The following is a 23,340-nucleotide window of genomic DNA, read 5'->3' as shown; positions in this document are numbered from 1 at the left end:
GTTCAATATGGGCAGCTCTATCATGGAGCAAAGGGTTAGTGCACAGTATTCAGGCAATGACTGGGGGCTCAAACACACCGTCATGTTAGTGACTGTTGTAGAGTAAGAATGTACCACACAGCAATATATATTGTCTCTGGATCTCCTGCTGGAAATATGAGGCAATATACGTGCTTATACTTTATTCATTGCAGCTAATTTCAGTAAATTCACACCTACTGCATATGAACAGTCATTGCAAACCAACGGGTTTCCAGAAACTAGTGAAGCTGTGGTAATTTTCTCATTTACCTGGTTTCTGGACCTTCTAAGTGTTTCCACAATGCAACTGATGAAAAAACACACTTGATTTAATTTAAATTAATTCTATTTCAATTGTCAGCTTTTGACTGAAGGAAGTCTCAGCATATGCAGGAATCAATGAAGCTCCAAAATCATGTCCCTGACCTCAAACTTGAAGATCACACCCATTCATTTGCCTCTCCACCTACATATGATCACATTTCTGCAAAACGTTGTTGATCTTCTGTGCAGTTGCACCGTCTGTGTGCAATATTCTTCAGAATCAGGTCAGAGATAAGAAGATAATGCCAACTGAGGCAGGTCAAACACTATATTTGATAAAGCTGAAGGGAGGAGGTAGAAGGCAAGTGAATTTTCAGTTAAGTTTTTGACTTCATCAGCTTCTAAGTGTAATTCAAATTATATAGAATAACACATTGTTAACATGAAATAAAATAAAAACGCAGAGCTGGACAGGAGGCACTTAAGGTGTTTCTCTATTAAGTACTTAATGTGTGTTTCTTTATTAGCTAGACTAAATCCAGAAAAGCCCCACAATAGCCAAATATCCTCTATGAATACAGTCAGTTTGAAAATATGACAGCGTAATTGAATTTGATTCTACAGATATTTCAGTTCCATCAGAAATGAATCAAGTGATTTATTCAACTCATTCCATTTCATTTATCCTTGTCTTAGTCTTCCTGATTTGTTGGCTCTGAGGAGAATCTTATCTCTGCCTTAATACCAGGAATTCTGCAGTTTGGAGAAAACCAGCTACTCAGAGGACTGTAAACACAGATGCAACCAAGAGGAAATGCAATCCTGGAGGCAGAGCTTTAAGAACATGATTACAATACACTCTTCCATAAATCTATCTGTCTGCTGAAACTGGTTTGCATTAAATTAGGTATATTTCAGGAGCAGTCACAGATGCCCCATTGTCAGGATACAACATAAACATAAAAATAAGAACTGAAATCCTGACTCCACTGCAACTGATATGAAAACTGTAATTTTCACCTCTAGTCCATGACTCTAAAAGTGCCTGCAGACCTTTTTTCCATATACCTCAGTGTTTACTGCATCCAGTGTGATTATTTCTTCTGTCAATAATTATCTTGTCAGTTCAAATTGCTCAAAGCCCTGTAAGTTGAATGAATTGAGTCCCTCTCATTTAGAGTCACTTATACTCATTGATACTATGACCCTTAAGAATTTGGTCATCCTGATAACAGAAGAATTTACAAAAATTTAGAAAATTTTAGAAGAAATTTAGAGTATCAATTTTTTCCAAATGCACATAGAAGTTAATATTTTAGTTTACTTAATGGAACCATAATATTGCAATAAACATAATTTAAAGAAATACACATTTACCATTTAAAAACAGTAGGAAGAATAAACTTACTTTCAGTGCCATTTGTAATCCTTGTGAAAGTCCTTGAAATGCAGAAAGAAAGACACTAAAAATGATGTAGCAAGTAGGACTAATGTTTTGATCCTTCTCAGAAAGAACACGATGACATCTTTTTGAATGAAGTATGAAAAGCAAAGAATGTGAAATAAATTATGTGTGGGAGTGAGCTAAGCAAATGTGGAGAAAAGGAAGGCAGTTTTTATAAATCTACAAGGATTCAGAATTGGATTTGTCAGAAAGGCATTTTTATCTTCCCCAAAATCTGAAAAGAATGAAGTAGTCGTATTGTGTTTCCTGGGTTTTTGTCTTCAAAAGAAAAAGTATTCTAACTTTAAAACTCCTTCTCAATCCATTCTAGCTTCTCTTTATTCTTCCAACGCACCAGGATCTCCCATGTATTCTTTCCTTCCTTTCTCCATGAGTCTATTGTGTTGACACTATAAAACGAAATTTTTCCTAAAACCGTAAAAAGCTCTGAATAATTTCTCTTCACTCCAAACCACAAAACATTTTGGATTGGAAGGAACCTTAAAGATCATCTAGTTCCACCCACCCCCCACTCCCATTATGGACAGATCAACTTCCACTAGACCAGGTTGCTCCATCCAACCAGGCCTTAAACATTTCAAGGGATGGGGCATCTACAGCTTCCCCGGACAAACTGTTCCAGTACCTCACCACCCTCACAACCAAGAATTTTTCTTAGTATCTAATCTAAACCTCCTTTCTTTCAGTTTGAATTTATTCTCCCTTGTCCTGTCACAACATGTTAGTGTAAGAAGTCTCTCTGTGTCTTTCTTTTAGTCTTCCTTCAGGTACTGGAAGGCTGATGCAGCCCAAGACACATTTGGCTTTCTGGGCTGGGAGTGCAGTTTGACAACTCATGTCCAGCCTCTTCTCTACTCCGATCCCCAGGTCCTTCAAATAATAGATATGTGCTAATACACGCTTGAGTTTTGGAATTGGTGTCTCCTCTGACACCTTGGTAACATCCAAAAGAACAGCAAAAGATTTCTAAAGAGGAATGAAGAAAAAAGGTAACCATCTGTAGCATATTAAAGAGAACTTTAGTTTTGTAGATTACAGTCCAAAAAACCAGAGGCTTTGCTAAGAGAACAAAAGGAACAGGCAGCAGGAAAAGGCTGGTGTCTTTAAGATATGTTTCTGAGATGTGAGGTTGCGGAGAATTCTATCATCTTTGATGACAGCATTACTTCTTCTTGGAATTTTTTTTTGAACTAGGATAGAAGCCTATTAAAGTCACTGACAGAAGGAGAATAAGGAAATACCTTGTAAGTTACTTTCAACTTCCTTAAAAACATTTGCCTTCAGAAAGGAAATTAACTTGCTTTCTCCCACTCTCACCCTTGAGGCCCTTTTGAACATTCCAGGCACTAACCGAAAAAAGCAGGCTCATGTTGCAACAGCCTGGGAGATATATGTGCAGATGAGGAAATTCAGACTTGCTGTCCAACAGAGAATACATGAACACTCTGCTTGTTTGCAGGATAGGGTTTCATCTTTGCTCTTAAAAAAACAAACAGACCCAAAAAGGAAAAACACTGAATGTTCAGTGCAGCTCAGCAGGACTTCAGTCAATATTAGTCCTTCTGTGAACACTGGCACATTTTACATTTTAATTGCATTTTTGTTCCGTTCATAACATGAAAGATTTGACAACAAGGGAAAGTAACTTTATCAAGTTTATACCGCAGTAATGTCCAACTATTTAGGACACTGGAGACTGGGACACCCGTGATAATGGTAAAACACTGGTGTGCTGTGAGAAGAGGCAGCAGTGTCCAAGTGTCTGGGGGTCAGCAGGGCTCATAAACTCTGACTGGAAGTTGGTACCATGGGATGCCAGGTTGGAAGCACTAAGGGAATTTGGCAATATTACTTTCTGCTACTGGTATTTTTTACTGGTTCAAAATCTGAATTATGTGAATACCTCTATTCCTAGAAGAAATGTTACAGTATTTGTGTAGTATTATGAAGAAATTAGTGGGAAGGAGTTGGGTTAATGGGAATGAATCTGAGCTGGGTCTGAACAGAATGTTCCTGTCCTTCCCATCTTTTGGAGGCATGGCTTATCTTTACCCTGGGCCGTGCAAGCAAGGATAGCTGAGAGTTGATGGAATCTCCCTTCCTGAAAAGAACCTCTATGTGCTGCTTTCAGCTGGCATAGCCTATGTAGGTTATCCTTGCTCTCAGTTGTCTCCTTCGTTATCACTAACATCTTGATTTTACTTCACCTTGTTGTTGCGTTCGACCCCAGTGTAATCTGCTTCGGGTGGAATCTTTATATGCAGCTCAGCTTCATAGGCTCCTTCCCCATCATTCCTTGGATTTATTATGAGCATGACACAGTTTTCTTCTCCAATTATCAGCTGATCTGTATCCCTGTATAGAACATACTACTTGTCAGGAGTTAAAACATGCACAATTAGGATTTACATATGAATAAAGCAGAAGGAATTTTGCTCTCAGAGTGTTCTGGAAAACACTCTGTAAACACAAAATAAAACATTTTCTATAAAAATGACAGCATGAAAAAGTATACCAGCACCTGGGTAGAAAAGAGATTAAGAGAAAACACCACTGCGGCCAAAATTGACTATCACAAAACTTGAAAGCAACGGGTAAAAAATTTCAGAGCTGGACTACTTTCTAAACAGCAAGAAGTATTTAATGGAGGAACCACTTGCCACAGGGGTCTCATGAGCATTGTTTTCTGAAGGACACAATGCTGATAGTTTTCTACTCATGCCCATTGTAATACAAACAATGACAGAAATTCTCCTGAACCTGCAATGGCATGTGCCCTTGTTTCACAGCTGCAGACTGATTCTGATGAGTCAGGTAACTCTCAGACATTCCCCACTTGTCCTGCTTGGCATATTTCTCCCTCCACAGGAGGAATTGTTGTCATGTTTTAAAAATTTTATTTTGAGATTAATTTACTTCACTGTATATTGAGTTCAGGAGAATTGTGTCCAAGTTCAAAGTCACTGGCACACTGAAATAAAAAACTTGAAACCTCCTATGAATAACAATTTACATCATCTCTTGGTTTTCAGAGAACTAGAGCCACTCCTAACAAACACCTGCAAACTATATTTTCTATGATAACCATTAAACATCATATATTTCTCAATTTCTTGGTTTTATAGCTGAAATGGATGCACAAATTAAAATTGGAAATCAAGTAAGAGTGATTAACTACAGTAAACAACAGAATTGTGTTCTACATCATTCTATTACAACAGTTAGCAGTGTCTGGACTTTGTATATACAGCATAATGAATTTTATTTAACTTACGGCACTGCAGAAAGTTGCAAGTCAGGAATACATAAGTTGTCCTCTCCACAGTCAACCAGAATGTAGGCCTGTATTATTGAAAATAAAAAAATATAATACAGTTAGTATATGCCTCAAAGTCCAAATCACTTCATTAAATATTGCTAACCTAAGTGTCTTAAATACCACTAGCATTGCCTTAATGAATTAAATCTTTTTATCCTTTCTGTAAATTCCTTTTCACATGACAGTCAGAGGTTGGAGACTATTTAGATGGTCAAATATGTCCTTAGCAGAACAATATAATCTTCAGGCCTTTTCCCACACTAACTTGGCTTACATATTCTAGAAGGCAATCAAAACTATGAGCACAAGAAAGTTTTGGAGATACTTGAAAGGCCTGTTGGTTCTAGTTTTATATTTAATCTACATTTTGTATTAATTAAATCCCTGTCATGTAATTTCTGGCTGTGATACTCTCTTTTAAGGAAGATGACACACATAATATTTGTAAATGCTTTCATGTTTATATACAGAAAATATGACATGCAAAACTCATACCTGCTCTGCTAGTGAGTTTTTCTGGTAATAGTTCAGTATTGGCTTCACAGTCAAACTATCTTCAAAACTGGACTCATCCAAACTATAATTGAAGTTTATATTGATGGGAGATAATTTATCTCTAAATTCTGTTTCATCCTGTGAGTAATAATCACATAATAAAAACCAATCATTTACTATGATTATTTCAGTTAGTATAGTAAGACAACAGATTCAAACTTCTGAAGGTAAACATGTGGTCTTTATTGAAGGTAAGGCATGGTTCTTTGACAGATGCTGGCCAAATTCTGGCTGCAAGTGGTGTCATTAGGAAAGCAAAGTGACTCACCAGTAATTGCCTCCACAGCCCCACATCTGGAAGAAGCTGGCTGAGCTGAGTAGACTCAGATATTTTTCAAAGCATTAGCCTAAAATGAAGCTGTTTAAGAGAGACACACAGAACCAACTCCTATCAGCTACTGCCCTCCTTCCTTTTAAAATGGAGGTAGGGCATGTGTGGATTTGTGGAGGTAATATTGCTGGTATGTACCATAACCAAGAATTTATAAGAATTAGCAATGGTAAAATTCAACCACCTTTATTGTTTAGATATGTCCTTACATAGTGCTTGAAACTTCTCCATTTCACTTCCCACTGCATTTCTTGGATCAAACTTGGAATAATCTACTTCAACTGCATGAGGTAACCCCATCTGCAAGTGAGGAAGTGTTGATCCTTTCTCCTTTACAACTTCAATTCCATATTTTTAGTTTTTCCAAAAACATTTTAAAGTATCTTTAAAATATTTTAAAAAATGTATGAATTTTAGGCCAATATTTCTGGCAAGGCTCCTTTAAAATCTTTTGAACCTGAATTGGCATGGTATTTAACATGATTTTTTTATTACTGCATTGTGAATACTATAAAAAAAAAAAAAAAGGATACCAAAAAGGGAAAGCAATCTTCCATTTTTGTATCAGAAGATGCAGTATTTGATCAGAATTTCCAGAAGAGAATGAAATGAATCTATTTTTACACAGAGAAATTCTATGGTCTTCAAAATCAGTCTTTCTTTTATATTTATATTGACAAAAGATGAGCCAAGGATTTACACAGGGAATTTTTTCAAGGTAGCAGAATGCTCTAGACATTCTGAACATACAGATGAAGTCTATCTTGTATCCCATTTCTGTAATTTTGGAAACTACTCATCCTTTTCCAGTGACTCTTTTTTATTATTACCTTTAAATCCCTCGTACTACTGAAACAATGATGAAAGTCCAAAGGATTTTAAACAACTTACTCTGAGATAAACAAGGAAGTCCTGGCAATGGAGTTGTTTCTGTCTTTCTATCACAATGGAGAAGTAGTGATGTGACTGATGGTAATCAAAGAAGAGGGTCCTCTTAACAGCTCCTTTCTGTTTCAATGAATCCAATTGTAATTCACCTTTCAGCACTAAAGGATAAATAAATAAATAAATTAGTTATTGTTTTAACAGAAGGAAAATAGTAAAGAATTCACTCTGTATTATAATTAATTAACCTAAGCAAGTCTTCCAAGAAAAACTAATCCATGCTTTAAGTGCCTGTCTGTTTGAAAGCCCACTAGGTTTTGATCCAAATTATGCAGGATGTATAACTTAAGCTTTCTTATTTCATTGACAGATCATATGTGTACAGGACTTCTGTCCGTTTAATTTATTATTTTTCCAAAACAGAACATTCTCCAACAAGGTACATTCTTTGTTTTATTTAGAAAATGACTTAAACTGAAACAAAAATCCTTTAAGTGAGTAATAAAAGGTTTGCATCTACACACACACACACATATATATATATATATCTCACTCCTATTGTCTTTCCAAGTGTAGGAAAAAAATACATCTGAGATGGAGCAGGACTAGGGTAAATTACAGGAATAGAAAACATTTCTTACCTATCTCATCTGAAATACTTTGACCTTCAAAATCTGCGCAGACTCTTACAGTAAAGCTACATATAAAAAAGGAGAAGTAATTCATTATTAGCAGAAAATGGACTGAGCTGGGAATCAGCAGTTCCCAAGTCATATCTTTTAAAGTTTTATTTTCATTTGCTTAAAAATATATTAACTGTGATTGTATCTAGCTACCTACGATATTCCCTAATTATGTCAGGAAGTCTCCTAGGCTTCACTAATAATCACAGCAGACAGTCTCTGAATACTTCCTGGCAAAGGTATGGAGAAGATTCTCTGGTCCCAGGAGTTCTTGAGAGAGTCCATGGAGATGACCTTTCTGACATTAATGCCAAAGCTGGAATTTTTTATGCTGAGGTTCAGAAAACCACCTTTTTAAGAGGCTGTCTGCAGAAATACTTTCTGGTTCATCATGGTCAAATCAGAAAAATCTTAGAACATATTGTCAATGCTCAGGGTCTTTTCCAGCAAATTAAAACACTCGGGATACCAATGTGCTTTGCTGGCATTACTGTTAAGATTTTCATTATTCCAACAGGCTACAGTTAATTCCAAACATAAAACCTAAATTGTTAGATTTTTCTGGCATCAGACTAATCAAACTGTATTGCATTTAATTTGATAAGTTTTGCAGAAAGTGGCATTTACATTATCTAAATCAAAGCACAGAGAAATTGGTGATTCATGTTCTTTATCTAGTATGCTAAAGCAATGCATTCTACAAAAAGCAACACAAGTTAATTGTTTTTAATTTGCCTGTTCTGAATTTATAGCAAGCTCTTTTGAGCCTAGAAATACATCACAACTGTAACAATTATACAAATTTCACCTCAACCATAGGAGAGTCCTTTCCCATAAGAAATATTTCTGTGCAAGACTGGCAACAGATTTGCAGTTATACTCAACAACTGATAGAAGAAGCCTTTTTTAGTTGTATTGGCTGATATCTTCCAATCCGAACTTTTAACTTACATAAAAATTAATTTTAACAACCCTAAAAAAGTAATGATTATAGACAAGTTTCACTTTGTAAGGAATCTATGCAAGTTTTATAAATATTTAACTGAATTGCATTTTGAAAAAGTTTTCACAAATTACTCTGGAAGGTATGAGAAATAGTATTAATTATGCCTGTTGATGCACTTAGCAGAGTGTACTTCCCTGAGCGGCAAAACAAGAAATATGTCACTGAAAAGATGTTCTTGATTTTTGATTTCTGCTGTCATCTGCCACATAGACTTAGTTCTGCATACCATAATTCCTAACAAAAGCCTATATAATGTAACAAAATTGCTCAGGTGATAGATTCTTGAAAATGTCTCTGATTACCAATAAGTCTTAATGAAAATTTTCATGGCTTCATAAAATATTTTGGCTTGTATATGGAAAACAAATTGTAGGTCAGCATTAAAATCAGCTTGAGTTAAATTTAAAAAAAAATGCATTATTCATTGATCTTGATTTCCTCACTACTGTTGTATTGTATAATAATTCTCCCATGCAGTGGATACAAAACCACTAACATAACCTTTAAACCAACCCCCAATCCCATTCTAAATGCATGTTTGTTTCCTCTGGCAGAGGTAATGAAACTGCCACATTTGGCATATGTGTCACTCTCATGACCTTAATGGAAAATTCTTTCATTATTTCTTGAGAAACAAGAATGGCATAATGCCATTAATCTCTGCTAAACTGTAGCCTTCAAATACTCGTTCCAGTCCATGCAGAAAGTGCAAATTTTTAATATTCTTACTTCTTTATAATTACGAGTCAATACAGGAAGAACCAATTATTTCCAAATACAGAAGGACAAAATAACAAAAATGAGGAAATCTTGTGTAATTGCATGAATGCAATTTAGACATCAGATTTCACAGGCCTCACATGTCAGAGTGTAAGAGGGTATTTCCTCAAATGTAAACTCAAGAGCTGCCATTGTATTAAACTCAGTTATCTTGCTTTAGAGGAATCACATAAATTTTGCCCTATCATGTCTGGAAAAAGGTTGCATTCAAAAATGCAGCTTGGAATGCTTTACTTGTTAAACAGAACAATTTCAGTGTATGCTTTATTTAATGCAATGAACAGAATAATTCATAATACATATTTGATAACTGAAGTCACACTCTCAAATATTACTGTAAGAGTCAAGATATACTCCTTCCAGTGCAGGCAGAGCATGTCAAAAAGGGAATGGCAGACCAAAAAAGCAAAAATCTGGAGTGGATAATCTCCCACACTCTGGCCACACAAGAGGAAAGACTATGGTTTTAACAGAATTCTGCCACACATTTGTGATATTATTTAGTTTGGAAATAGTGCTAAAGACACAAAGGATTTCAATTGCAAACCTAGATGAATTTAGATTCACTCATGACTTCAACAACAAGATGCTGGGGAGATGTTGAGGGGTGTTTTAGCGTCAAGAAAAAGAAAAGCAGAGGGAAAGACAGACCACAAAAGAGTCTAAAGAATTTGTAGAGATTTGAGATCTGACTCCTAGGCACAGTAAGAAATAAAATAGCTGAGCTTTGGAGCTTGCTTGTAGGGGCCATCAACCAAACAACAGAATTAACAATCGAAGGAAGAAAACTTCAGCAAGTAAGAAACAAAATGGAAGTAGTCCATCATCCTAAAGCATACAAACTTTTTACGTGCTATCAATCTTCCCGCTCTGAAGAGATCCCCACATCACATTTATTCTGCTATGTCTGTCATCACTATGAGATTATGCTTTCAATAGTATTTGAATGTAGTTACAGAATAGAGGGAAAGCCTTAAAACTGAACACACTAGCTTTTCCTGACAATCTCAGGGCAACAAAGCAGTTTGCTTAAAATAATTTTATGTTTTTCAGTTAGGCAGAAATTATTTTTACAAGAGCAAGAAAATATTGAAATATTGAAAATATTCCTTTATTCAAAACTACTCTTAGCACAGATAGGAGCAGTCTCTTCAAAAGTTAATCCTAATAAAATTACCTAATATCACCAGAAGTGGTGAAAAATTAGTTACCCATGTATAATATTTTCTAGACTGCACTTAGTATCAGAAAGAAATTATTCTGGTATGGCTACTGTAGCAGCTGAAAAAAAATAGAAAACTTACTTCAGGAGGTGAAAATCAAGGCATTAGCAGATCCTACCAGATGTCATTTGTCATTACTAATGATTTCTTTAGCACCCAGGTTTGCAGATGGAGAGAAAGAATGGATAATGCCTCAGCAGAAAGGCAGTGTAAGCTTTAATGTTCTGGGCTTCCATTCTGTGTGAGGCTGATAGCCAACCTGCAAGGTCACAGACCTCCACAGAAGAGAAGAAGCTGCTATTGTTTACTGATGAACGACATTTAAACAGTTTTCTTTTTCAAGTACAATATGTAAAAGCAAGCAAGTCAATACACTTCTATTACGATGCTCTAATACTTGCCCTGCTTTTAAATTTTGTTATGGCCAAGTCTAATCCAGTGACCAACACAGAGTTTTAATGCTGAAGGCATCACATGGCTAAGCTATATCGCATAGCCAGGCTGCAGGAGCACTAGGGCTGCTAGATAAAACAAGTGACTGCCCTTTGGATGTCTCTAGGGCGACTGAAGCTAAAACCTGGCACAGAGGTCTCCTGTACAGCACCTCAGCTGTGTTGGTGGCAAGTGACACCACCTGCCTACCCCCCTCTGACCATCCCTGAGGGGTGACGCATCCATCTTCTGACTCTTGGCCATATGGCTTTGCTGTCCCACCCATGGAGTCAGGCTGGCCAACAGTCTTTGGAAAATCTCACACAAATTCATCTCAACAATGGCCCCTAGGTCCATTTCCATGGGGCACTAAATCACATCATCTTTCAAATTAGGTCAGTGAGAAAAGAAAATACCAGCAGTAGAAAGGAGCAAAAGTAGAAACATAGTCTAACCTATGCAGCTATGAACTGCTGAAATATTATTTTGGGAGTTTACATCTTTGATAGGGATTTTGTATTCAGCTTTTTTCAAAGTGTATGTAGAAATGTCTTACTGAATCTAGCTGACACAAGATCATAAATATTTTTTTTACTTTAATAGTAAGAAATTTGGAGATAAAGGAGCTACTTTTTTTTTTTTTCCAAGTATTTTTTGATAGTACGAACTTGAAAAATCAGAAATTTTAAGTTCTCTGCTTCTGGTTTTACTGGGTTTACAGAAACTGGATAGCCTACAAGGCACATTTCAAATCAGACATCCAAACATGAAAAGCATTTACAAAAAAAAAATATAGTCTACAAATATAAAAATAGCAACATAGAAATATGTATACAAAACATATTCACAATATATGCTACAAATCAACTTTTTCTCATGATTGGACACTTCTACACAACTTTTGGTAAGTCAGATTTATTGCTTGTCTACAAAATTGAATTAACAATATTCACCTTAAATTAGTGAGAGTTGAGTAAAAGCTTTTGTAGATGCAATTTAAGAACAAATACATGAGGTAGGTAGTGGATAATCAGACCTCAAATGGTAATAAAAACACCAGTGCATAGATAAATTGGACCTCCTGACAGCTAGAGCCCAATCTTGAACATAACAAATCACATGATGTGGAAAGAGGTTTTGAAAAATGAAAATATTTAATTTATTTCCATTTTTTACAGGTATTCACTTGCATCTTTCATTCTTAGGGGGAAAAAAAAAGTCATTTTCTACATTGTTTAATATCTTCAAAGTTGCAGAATTTGTTACAGATTTGCTAGTATTGGGAACTCAAAAACAGACACATTTTACACACAGCAGAGAATGAATAATATGCTTCTAGAAGTTCAGGACAATTCTTCTTGAGCTGTGCATAAAAATTACTTTTTGTGCATGTTTCCTCTGCTGCTTCAGCTTTGCAATTCATATCATGGCAGAAATAATATTTTCCTAATACTTGGAAGCGTACAACAATCCACATTATTCATGCACACACACTTCCTGAAGCTTTTCTGGTAGGAGGTTTCCTTTCATTCTAATTTTGCAGTGTCAGTCAGTAGAGTTTTATACAAGTTGCACAGCTGGCTAAGAGATACAGAAAACTGTCCCATGGGACTGAGGAATTCTTTGCCTGTTGGAGTTTCCCTACTAATTGTTTTCATATGTACAACACAAGCTTATATCAACTAAGGAAAAAAATTACAGTGTGGAAAATAGCAGCTGTTCTTCAGTCATTTCATAACATGAACTAAATCCTTAGGGAACATTATTTTAGAATAAAGCAGACAGAAATTAAATTATGCTCCTATTAAAGCTTTTGTAGATACGAACCAAACTTCTTCTGGCTTATTGTAGCAGAGAAGTAAAAAACTCCCAAAAAAATGTGTTAAAGAAGTATGCATTTCTTCCTTCCTTTTCTAAACAATATCTCAGACCAAGAATATTTTTAAAGAGAGATGTTCTTCCTCTTGTGCAAAAAAACCACCTTTTTTCTTTCAATACCTGTAGTTAACTGTTATGGTTCCAAAATCTTTCCTATTATGACATTAAGCATTTTTTAAAAGTCTTAAAATCTGGAGTTGAGAAACAACATAATTTGGATCAATGAACATGCTTCAGCCAAGTGTCTGTATTTAAATAAATTTTTTTTTACATCAACTTTAAAACAAAAGATAATTGAATCAAAAAAATTCCAGGAAGGCCAAAGCTTTCTAAAGTTCTGGGTTTGCATAGTTCCACCACGTACCTTCTACATTGCTCTGTAGATGGGGAATTTTCTACACTGGATGTAGAAATGAGGAACATGATAAAAAATATGAGAAGTCCCACAAAGTGCAGAAGAATAGCGCAAGAGTGAAAATCTCTTGACAACCCCATCCCATATGCTTTGGATGCCCACATATTTATTGGTTTAAGTGTATCAGAGTTTAGTTGCTTTTAGACCATCCACGGTTCTTAAATTAACTGCTTCTCATGATTATGTTTTACAGTTCATATTTATTAATTAATTTTTAAGATTCTTTAAGATTCTCTTGCTGAATCTTACATTTGAGATGATTTTTAGGACTCATCTCCTTTAAAGAATGTCTCCAATGTGAGGAAATCCTCTCACCATCTTTAGTTTAAAAGCAGTGCAAAATTTCTGCATTCATGTTATCTTCTGGAGTCCTCCTTTACACCTTAATGTTGTTTTTGGCCAGCCCACGTCCTGGCAGGCTTCCTGCTTCTAATGTTTTTACATCTTAGAAATCTGTTCCTCACAGACTCTCTGGCAAGACTTACTACCATTTTGTATTCAACTTGCGCGTGTTTATGTTGTGTTTTGATTTTAGTTTCCTCATTTGTTATGATTTCCACTTTTAAACAGTATCTTATGTATTTGTAATAGCCTCTTTTGTCAACTGTTCCCAAGGTCCTTTCAAAGTGACTTTTTTCTAGTGCAGTAAAAGTGCCTTTATGTGGTGTTATGTGCTGTTAGATAGCCTCCAAATCTCCTGCAAGCATTTGGTACTTGTAATTGATCTTAAATTGTTTTAATTAGCTCTAAGGTGTTTTTTATGTTGGGTTGCTGTTTTTGCGTGGTTTTTTTTTTCCTATTCAAAGTTAAATGCTACTGTGGTTAAGGGTTTCTCTTTTAAGGATGGTTGAAACATTGTCCTGTGTGATGTGCAAAAAAACCTTTTCTCTAACCAAAGACAGCAAACAACATCCTGTGAACTCCTCTCAGGATGGTCAGCCAGATACCTTCTCTCTTCCACAAAGGACAAAGATCTGTCTTTCTCCAAGAGAAAATGGTGGGCCCACCAGCTCTGCATCACTTTCACTGTTACATTTTGTCAACAAAATATTTATGTGTTTTGTCCATTATAGCTGTTTCATTCATCTAAACACTGCATATAACTTTGCAGCTTGCCCACGAGCTGAGCATCCTCCTGTGCAGAAGGAGAATCAGTGTATCAAAGACTCAGCTTTTACCTACCACAATTAGTTAGACAATCTGCTAAGTACTAGAAAATACCAAAAAGATTTCTATGTAGGGGGGATTTACTGTGCTCAGAGCATGTATCAACATTTTGAACTTTGAACATGTTCAACAAAGAGCTACAATAAAATTAAGGAACAGGAAGTTATCTGAGAAAGAGGATAAGGATATTTTTTGAGTAATCACGGACTTACCAGGCCACCAAAAGCTGAGAGTCAGGGAGCTGACAGGTTTTATTGTCTGGATTCACAATCATGGGGTTCAGAATTAGATGAGCATTCACTGTCACAACAGGTCTGGCTCTGGGGGACAGAAATAAGGTTCACCACGTTCAGAAGGAGCACATTAGTACCTAAGTTGCAGCAGAGAAAACACCGAACTGAGTTGGCTGCAAAGAAGCCAGAGATGTAGGGTGACTTGGGAGAACACAGTTTTATAATATTGCTCTTAGCCAAAATAACCTTTTCTTTTCCCCCATCAGAATCTTACTGAGATTCACACAAAAAAAAAAAAAAAAAAAAAATCTCATGTTAACACTTCACAGAAACAGTACCCTATGGTTAAGCAATAGATGTGTCCCAGGACTGAGGCACATTTCAGACACATTTCATCAGACACATTTCATCACACTGAGTTTTCTCAAAGGGACAGAGATTGCCTTTTTGGGTTTTGCAGCAGTCCTTTAGCCATCTTGCAGATTTATTTTGTACTGTCTCCATTAATAATGATATATTCCAACTTACTATGTCTGTTTCAAGACTCTTAAAAATATAAACATGATTTGGTTAAAGTAGAAGTTGCTGTAGACTATCTTGGGCCAAAAATGAAGTAAACTCTGCCTGACATTTCTTGGAGACAACTGACTTTGTAAATCAGGAATAATCACCAGTAAATTGTGCTGAGTACATGAATATACAGTTCTGGTGACAGAAACCATCCCTCTAAAGCTGTTATTAAGTGATAAGATAATCAATAACTGCAAGCAGTTCAGAAGACAAATAATAACAAGTATGTGTCCAGATTCTGATTTTTTAAGACAGCAATACTATTTAGAGTAATGTACATCATCACAGTTTTCTTTCCTGATATTTTAATCCACATCTGAGCTTTTATGATTACTTCTTTATATTACTTCAGCAAGACATTAAAAAATAAAATTACTCTCTTCACTTTTGTGCAATAGGGATAAATTTTTTTTTTTGCCTAGAAAATTTCAGTAATAAAATTCTATTTCAACAGTATGACAAGTTGCATATTTGATACATTCTGGCCAGGAAATGGCCTCCTGCTATTCACTTTATTAAATTACATAGAACACATTTTATTGTTATTGAAAATACACAGTGGATCTAAATCTTCTATGCTTTATCCTGTGCACTCGCTCATGGCATTGCAAAGTATTTGCATGATTCTTTCATAGCACAGAAAGAAAATCAGGACTTCTCACTGTGCCTACAGCGTCAGCTGAGATGAGCGAACATTCCTGTTTTACAAAATTCTTATTCTCTCACAAACATTCAGTTGGGAAGTAGAACATGCTTTTTCTCAGTCAGGTGCTGTTGGGAATACAGATAACAAGAAGCCAGACAAGAATCAGCAATATGACTACATGTTTTAGCAATGGATGGTGAATACTTAAATGAAATGAGCTGTCAGCGTGGTTGGACTAACAGAGCATTATCAGATTTTATGTAAATGTTTATTTATTTGGTAGCTTTAAATTTTACATCTAATCAAAAAGTGCATTTACTGAAGCTCCATAGTTAGCAGCAACTTTTTGTTTTGTAAAGTGGGATCTTGTGCATGTTTTAAACTGAGGCTAAAAGTAGCAGTCTTTATTTTCAATAAATGTTTCATGTCTTAACATACACAATCTCTGAAGACTGGTCACTTTAAAATTTCTTAGTAGCACCAATTCCCCAGGAAAGAAATTAATTTTTAACCCCATGCCTTTTAAATTTCTTATTTAAAATTAACAAAAGAGTCAAACATTCTAGAAGCTGCTTGAGCTAAGCCTAAGCATGGAAATTTTCATTGAAAATTACAGGTTTTGAGCATGGGAAAAAACCATTTGTTTCTCAAAAGATGTTTAATTTATCATCTCTAATGACCACCTTTTATACACTGACACAGGGAAATAGGAATTTGACTTTTTTTTTTTTTATTTTAATACCTCCCATCAAAGCTGTGAAATATCAAATCCATTGTATTTACCACATACCTGTAAACAACTGCTTTTCCAGCTCCAAATGCACCCACAATTAAATCTGGAAAAACGAAAATGGTTTCAGAATAGAGAAATCTCTCACTCCTTTTTTTTCCATCATATTATTTACATGTTATTTACATTAACATTGCAATAACATAAAACATATATGATAATTCCTTTCTAAGCTGTTTTCTTCACAAGTGTACCTGAAAGAAAACATTTCACATGTCAGAGATTGTGTCATAAATGTCTCACTTGTAACCAGTAACTGCCAAACTGCTTAACATAATGTTACCCACGCCACAATCTCACTTCTCTCCAACTTGTATTATAGGGGACAAAATGTCATTAAACTCTATGTATTTTATTCCAAATCCTTAACTGTCCACTAAATGAAGAGCTGCAAAACAATTTCTTGCCAGTTTCATATAAGTCATGTTGAAATTTTATGGTGTTCTTTCCTGACAATCCTTCCATTCTGCTTTGTGTTTTAAGTGATTTGTTCATTAATTTAGGCATTACTTCTCTGTGCAAATAAACACAATGCAAGGTCAGAGGATGGCTGATTTCATAGCCTGTAATGTTTCCAGCACTGTAGCAATATGAGAAAAGGCTTACAACAGTTATCCATCTAAAGCTGTAGTTTTCCCTGACAGATGGAGTCAACAACACAAGTGCTACACTGGGACTTGGGCATGTCTTTGTCAGTGGTCATTGGCCAGGGTTTGGGAATCTACAAATATTTCCTCTTTTGGCCTGGAGTCCCCATCTAGATGGGGAGAAAAATCCAGACTGGCTTGCTGGATCCATTCAGGCCTGCTGGAGAAAAACTGGAGCCAAGCCATGAGGAAAAGGATCAACTTTCCTGCTGCCTCTGCCTTTGGAAAGAGCTTTGTTTCATTTTCAAAGCCTCCAGAGTCCATCTGGGCACAACTTTCACTCCACTACTGCTATCATTCAACATGACTGACATGTATCCAATTCAGAAGATTGAGCCTTACAACAGACCTTGCAGTGGTACAGACTGGCAACCTAAATTGATCTAAATAAATTAATTAAATGAGTACTTGGGCTTGTAAACAAACCCTTACTTGCTGCTTCTATAGTCGAAGCACTGGTCTGCTTAAGAAGCCCTGAAGTCATCGAGCATGATGCATATACCAAGTTTTGATGTTAATTATCTGGATGGGTTTGGTCCAGGGCTGGCAGTGTATTTTCCAATGCTCCTCTGTCTTTCAGATGGTCAGGATTTCACAAAAAAGTATAAACAAATGCTTCATATGGGCAACAGCCAGTCCTTCACTGAATTCCATTAATTAATGTCCTATTAGGAGCAGACATGGACAGTTTATGGGTTTGATCCTCTCTTTGTACAACATTTACATTTTTCTAATTTCATTGGCCTTAGAGAAATATGTTTCAGGGTCATGAACACTTTAAATAGCAGAAGAAAATAAGTGTTTTTATCTCCTTTTTGGGACATTTGTATGTGGTATTCTTTAGTAGCCTTTATAGACAACTTGCCCACAGTACCAAAAGCAAAAGATGTTTTCCTCTTAAATAAACAACTAATTGAGAAAAAGCCACCATGAAGGCTACATCACACACAAGCAGAACTTCTGGCAGCTCACTTATAGTGGCACCCACAGCAACCCTCCAAAAAAATTAATATTTTGTTGATTTTTATTTTGCTTGTGTTCGAAGGATTTTTTATGAGTTTTGTGTTTGGTGGGGTTTTCTTCTGTTTGTTATTTCTTAAGGAAAAAGAAACATTATGTTATGAACAGAAAGTGGAAGACAAGATGGAAAGGGTTTCTGTTCTGGTCTTCCCAGCTGGGCACTTTTTGTGAATTCTACAACAGACTTAGGATATGTACTGGTTCATGCCAGACCTGATAACTCAAAAGGTTTCAGGGTTATGTTGTGAGAGACAAAACAGGTAAATATCCAAGACTTATTCAGACCTTGGCCTAGTGATGATTTCATAATATGCTCTTTCATTAAAAAATAAAGATTAAACACACAACTTGGCTAAGCTTAAAAAAATGCAGCCTGTTAGAACCTGAAGGTGAGAAGAATGAGTCTATCTGACACAGCTGGCCTCACTAGTGTGAGCAAATGCAATTTCAGTATGTACTGCTGTGCAAAGATACCCTCTATCTCGACATCCCCACTTAATATTAAAGAGGATTTTGTACATCTGCTTAATGGTTTAAATCCTGGTTTTTTTTGGTCAGAGCCCAGCTTATTTGAGGACAGAGGGTGATGGGTCTAGAGAAGCAAATATAGGCCTCAGCCACCAAAAGACTGGTTTTCCATGAGCAATCTTTCTTCATTGCCACTTCAGCCAGGTTTGGAGACACAACAAACAGGATGAGGACCCTTAATCATGGCACCACCACATAAGGCCTATTTGAGACTAAGGGCAGCCAGGACTGTGCTCATGTCATTCTGCTCTTGTTTGGAGACTCTTACTTTTACCCTGACATGTCATTTGTTTTCTGGTCTAAGCAATGCTTATTCTTGATCTGAAGAGCTTGAATGAGTGAGCCTACTGAGTACAGAAAGTGGAATTAAGAATGAATATGCAAAAAAAAACCCCATATTTAAAGCCAGTAGTAACTTCTACAATCTTGTGTAAGGACAATGATTTGATTATATATTCAAACAGAGCATTCGCTGGAAGATTAATTAGAGATTTTTCTTTGCTTTGTCTTGTTCTGTTACAGAGCAGTAATTTCACTCTTCCTTCTTTCATTGCTTTGTGGGGTGCAACTCCTATACCCATAATTGGAAAAAATAGTTTTTGATGTTGATACAAATGCATGAGATTTGAATACACATCCAATCCGAGCTCTGTTATAAGCAGAAGTTTTGAATTTGTTGAATGTTCCATAGAAGAAAAGTTACTAATCATTTCTATGAAAAAAAAAATGCATGAGATGTCTAAATTATCTGAATTTTGGCAACTTTCCCCTTCTAAGAATAGAACTTTTCTTTATTAATTCTTGTTAATGCTACACATGCAATATCACTGATGCAAAGGTCACTAGCTGAAAAACAAGGTTTTAACAAGTAATTACAGTGCAAAAGAAGCCAGCTTAAAAAAAAACCAGCTTAACTCCTTACAACCCTTCCAAAGAGAGCCTGAAGAAAAGCCTATGCCTACTCCTTTGCGTCAGTGAGGGTTTTTTCAAGCTCCAATCAAAACATGTGATTAAAACATAAAAACAAAGACAAAAAAGTGTAAGAATCACAAAATCTCCTTCAGCTCTTCTTTTCTCATATTTCATGTTTCTGGGATGATGAGGGATGTCATTGGTTTACTTAAATGATCACTTTGCCTAAGCTGTCTGTTTGAGAAGATTTTCTATCAGCTGCTCACCTACAGAGAACCAAGATCTATAAGGAAGGGTTGGCATCAGCATCCATGTGCTTCTGCCTCATTGCTTTTGAGGAATAAATGCCCTGTGGGGTCACAACCACACTGCAAAAATTAAGAAAACAAGCATGGAGCAACTCCACAGGAATTTTTGACTTCCATTTTTAACACAGCTCGTGAATTGTATGCAATAAAGTCCCAACTAGTGGAGTTTGCAGAGCTTAATGCTGAAACAAGTGTCTTTGGGACATATTTAACTGAAATCAAGGGCCACTGCACAAAGTTAAACAATCCTAATGCTATTTTCAAATACTTCAAATTTACTTTGCTCTGAAGAGAAACGTTGCAACATGCTGTCTGGCTCACGAAGTCTATTTTCTGTAAAAATTTAAGGTAATGGCACTGAAAGGGACACTGGATTTTATAAGCATGTGAGTTCACTTGCACCTGCTGCCATGTGAGTGTGCCAAACCTGAAACACTGTGTGATAAAGGGCAGAAACTTGCCATGATGCTCACTAAACCTTCAACATATTCATTTATTAACTCAAGAAAATTTTATTATGATTCCCTCATATTTTTAAAGGTCATCCCCACTCTCTCTGATAGATGCAGCCTCAGGGAGTCTGAGCAGGGAGGAACATGCATCATGTTCAGCACCCTACACTTGATTGGAGCCTGCCCAGCAATCCCAAGAAATTGCCAAGACATGGTGTCTCATATTGGTACACGGGGGACTGTGGCCAAGAAAAACAACCAGTGAACAACTGCATAACTGGCAAACACCTCACTTGTCAGAAACCCAAAAATGAAACGACACCTGAGTCACCTCCCTGCTGCAACTCTACCAGGACACAGGCAGGAAAGTGTTAACTCTGGGGCCTCAGAATGATTTGCTGACAGCTTCAAACATAACTTCATGCAGTCTGTCAGCTTCATTGTATAGTATAAAAAGGGAATGGAAAACAGTTACTTTCTATCTGAGTACAGGTGCTAATGGAAATTTAGTACAAGGGAGAAAACTGCCTAACTGTAAACACTATTAAAAGATCTTTGTGTGCCTTTTTTTCTTTTTTATTTTCCTCGGCAGATCAGGTGCCAAAAAGGCCCATGATCATATCTCTCTTTGTTTTCTAGGATTTCAGTGTGCATTACAAACCCAAATCTCAGTAGGAAAGGTCTAGAATAAAAATGCCTTTAAATGGCCATCACTTCAGCCTTGACCATAGTAAAAGACACAGGCCTGTCCTGCATAGCCACCTTTACTTGAGAATTTTAGTAAATACTACAAAAAGACATCATTCATAGCAGAGTCACTTTCTTCCAATCCTGTCAATTCTCAGCTACCCTAATCCTTCTCTGTTTTTAAACCATTCTGGTAGCAGGTCTGTTATACATAACATTTAAGGCTAATCCATATCAATGCTTCTCTTTTGTCTGAATGAATCCCTTTCACAACAAAACTATATTATTCATTATATTACAACATAAAACCCCAAAGAGGACAGTTAGTGCTTTATCACTTAAGTAAAACACTACTGGGATCAACTGCTTTACTCTTACATTCTATTGGGCACACAATACTGTGATTTCATAAAATATTGTAAATAATTTTAGAAAAGCATATCTAAAAATTACAGAGATAATAATTTCCCATAAAATCAACATATTTGTACACAATTCTTGGCTTGTCACTACATTTTTGACTGATTATTCATGTGAAAAAATAATTAGCTGGTAGAAGCACTTCAGCTTTTCTGCATTTGCTGGCAGAACCCAAGCCATTGTTCTGGCTCCCACACATAGCAGTACTCTCTTACCAGAGCAGATGCAGCTTCTCATTGATTTAATTTGTTTGTCTTCCACAAATCTCCTGGACCAACTTCATAATTTAATCATCACTAGATTCCGATTTATAATATTGTTGGCACAATGCCTACTGTTCTCAAAAAAATTTATTAATCTGAAGACCCTTGCCTCTCAGAAAGAAATTTGAGGATTTTCTTCCTGCTGGTTGAGTTAATGTACTCAGCAGATGGAGCTGTTAAATACTCCTGTTTTATTAAGATTAGACTGGATTACTGAAGTCCTGTGGAATTTTTTTCTTCTTATTACACTTCTTTCCTTCTTAAAATGTTTGTAGAGTAGTCTGATATTAACTACTATGATATTTTAACTAACTAACTACTATGATATTCTTAAGATAATAACTGAGCCCAAAATAAAAAGGCATGAAGATGCCTTATACATTTCCCTGTGCTGACAAAGGCTTGACTATATAGAAAAACCAAAAGAACAGGCAAACAGCTGAAGTAGGATACCTTGGAGATGAAGCTTCAGTGGCACTGATTCCAGAATGATACTCTTAAGTTAATAAGGAAGACTTACACAAGCATCTAAACAGGCAGGGAGCAGAGACAATAGTGCATAATTTATTTGAGCAATTAACTAATCAACAGTCTCTGAACAGTGAATTTATCCAAAACACTGTTCTGAATCTACCCACACTGTTACAATAAACTGGTTAAATCATCCTGATTCAGAAACACATTCAAAGAAACCCCAGTCTATGGGAGGATATGCCACAAGAAGAAAGCAAGTTTAATGAGTTGAGTAAGTTATTCATTATAAACTATTTGCTCAGCTATAATCAGCCATCAAGTGACTGAACACATGCTGAAATGTGAGGGTGGAAACCTTACAGCCTACAGATGTCTGAGTCCTATACAGATAGATGAACCAGCTGGAAGTGTAGCATCATCACCTAGATAATCACAGACTCCAGGCACTCAGTGGGGCCAGCTTTGAACAGATGCCCAGAAGCCAAAAGAAACAAATTTCTTTCCCATTAAACAGATTAATGGATTTCTTTTGTTCCTATGAAAATTGAACTATGCTAATAGAAAAAGACAAATAAATTTATAAATAAAATAAACTATAATTCAAAATGCATGCCTTTGCTTCATTCCCTGCTCCAGGCCTTGATAACACATAAAGCTCAGGATGGAGCAAAGGGGCCCTAAAAGCCCCAGATTTACAGGATAGTGGAAGCTGCCTTGAAAGATATTATTATGCATCCCAGATGTCCCAGCACAGAAGACAGGCAGGAAGATTGTGCTGAGGCAGGTATTTCAGAATATCTTCATGCAAACCTTGCAGGGCTGCTGTCACAGAGAATCCCATGGCTACATAAATTGTGTTACAGCCCTCACTAAGATCACCTCAGACACAGCACAATGCTGCTATGCCATGTCCTCACCTTGGCACAGAATATTGCACAGAATTCCAGCTACCACTGTATTTGCACT

General features: G+C 36.2%; 1 protein-coding gene across 1 annotated transcript in view; it reads right to left on the bottom strand.

Moving 5' to 3' along the window:
- ITGA8 (integrin subunit alpha 8) overlaps window positions 1-23,340 on the bottom strand; it is a 109,681-nt gene that overhangs the window by 50,008 nt on the left and 36,333 nt on the right. Inside the window, exons 14-20 of the mRNA XM_041490079.1 lie at window positions 16,664-16,709; window positions 14,637-14,744; window positions 7,482-7,537; window positions 6,847-7,001; window positions 5,565-5,702; window positions 5,025-5,092; window positions 3,958-4,105 (exon numbers count right to left, since the gene is read on the bottom strand). Coding sequence (XP_041346013.1) covers window positions 3,958-4,105; window positions 5,025-5,092; window positions 5,565-5,702; window positions 6,847-7,001; window positions 7,482-7,537; window positions 14,637-14,744; window positions 16,664-16,709 — 719 coding nt within the window. The remainder of the gene's footprint in view (window positions 1-3,957; window positions 4,106-5,024; window positions 5,093-5,564; window positions 5,703-6,846; window positions 7,002-7,481; window positions 7,538-14,636; window positions 14,745-16,663; window positions 16,710-23,340) is intronic.

This window comes from Pyrgilauda ruficollis, unplaced genomic scaffold (assembly GCF_017590135.1).
Source record: "Pyrgilauda ruficollis isolate IOZ18807 unplaced genomic scaffold, ASM1759013v1 scaffold12, whole genome shotgun sequence".
Classification (NCBI taxonomy): domain Eukaryota; kingdom Metazoa; phylum Chordata; class Aves; order Passeriformes; family Passeridae; genus Pyrgilauda; species Pyrgilauda ruficollis.
Note: the sequence above shows the minus strand (reverse complement) of the source record. Positions and strands in the feature narration are given on the sequence as shown.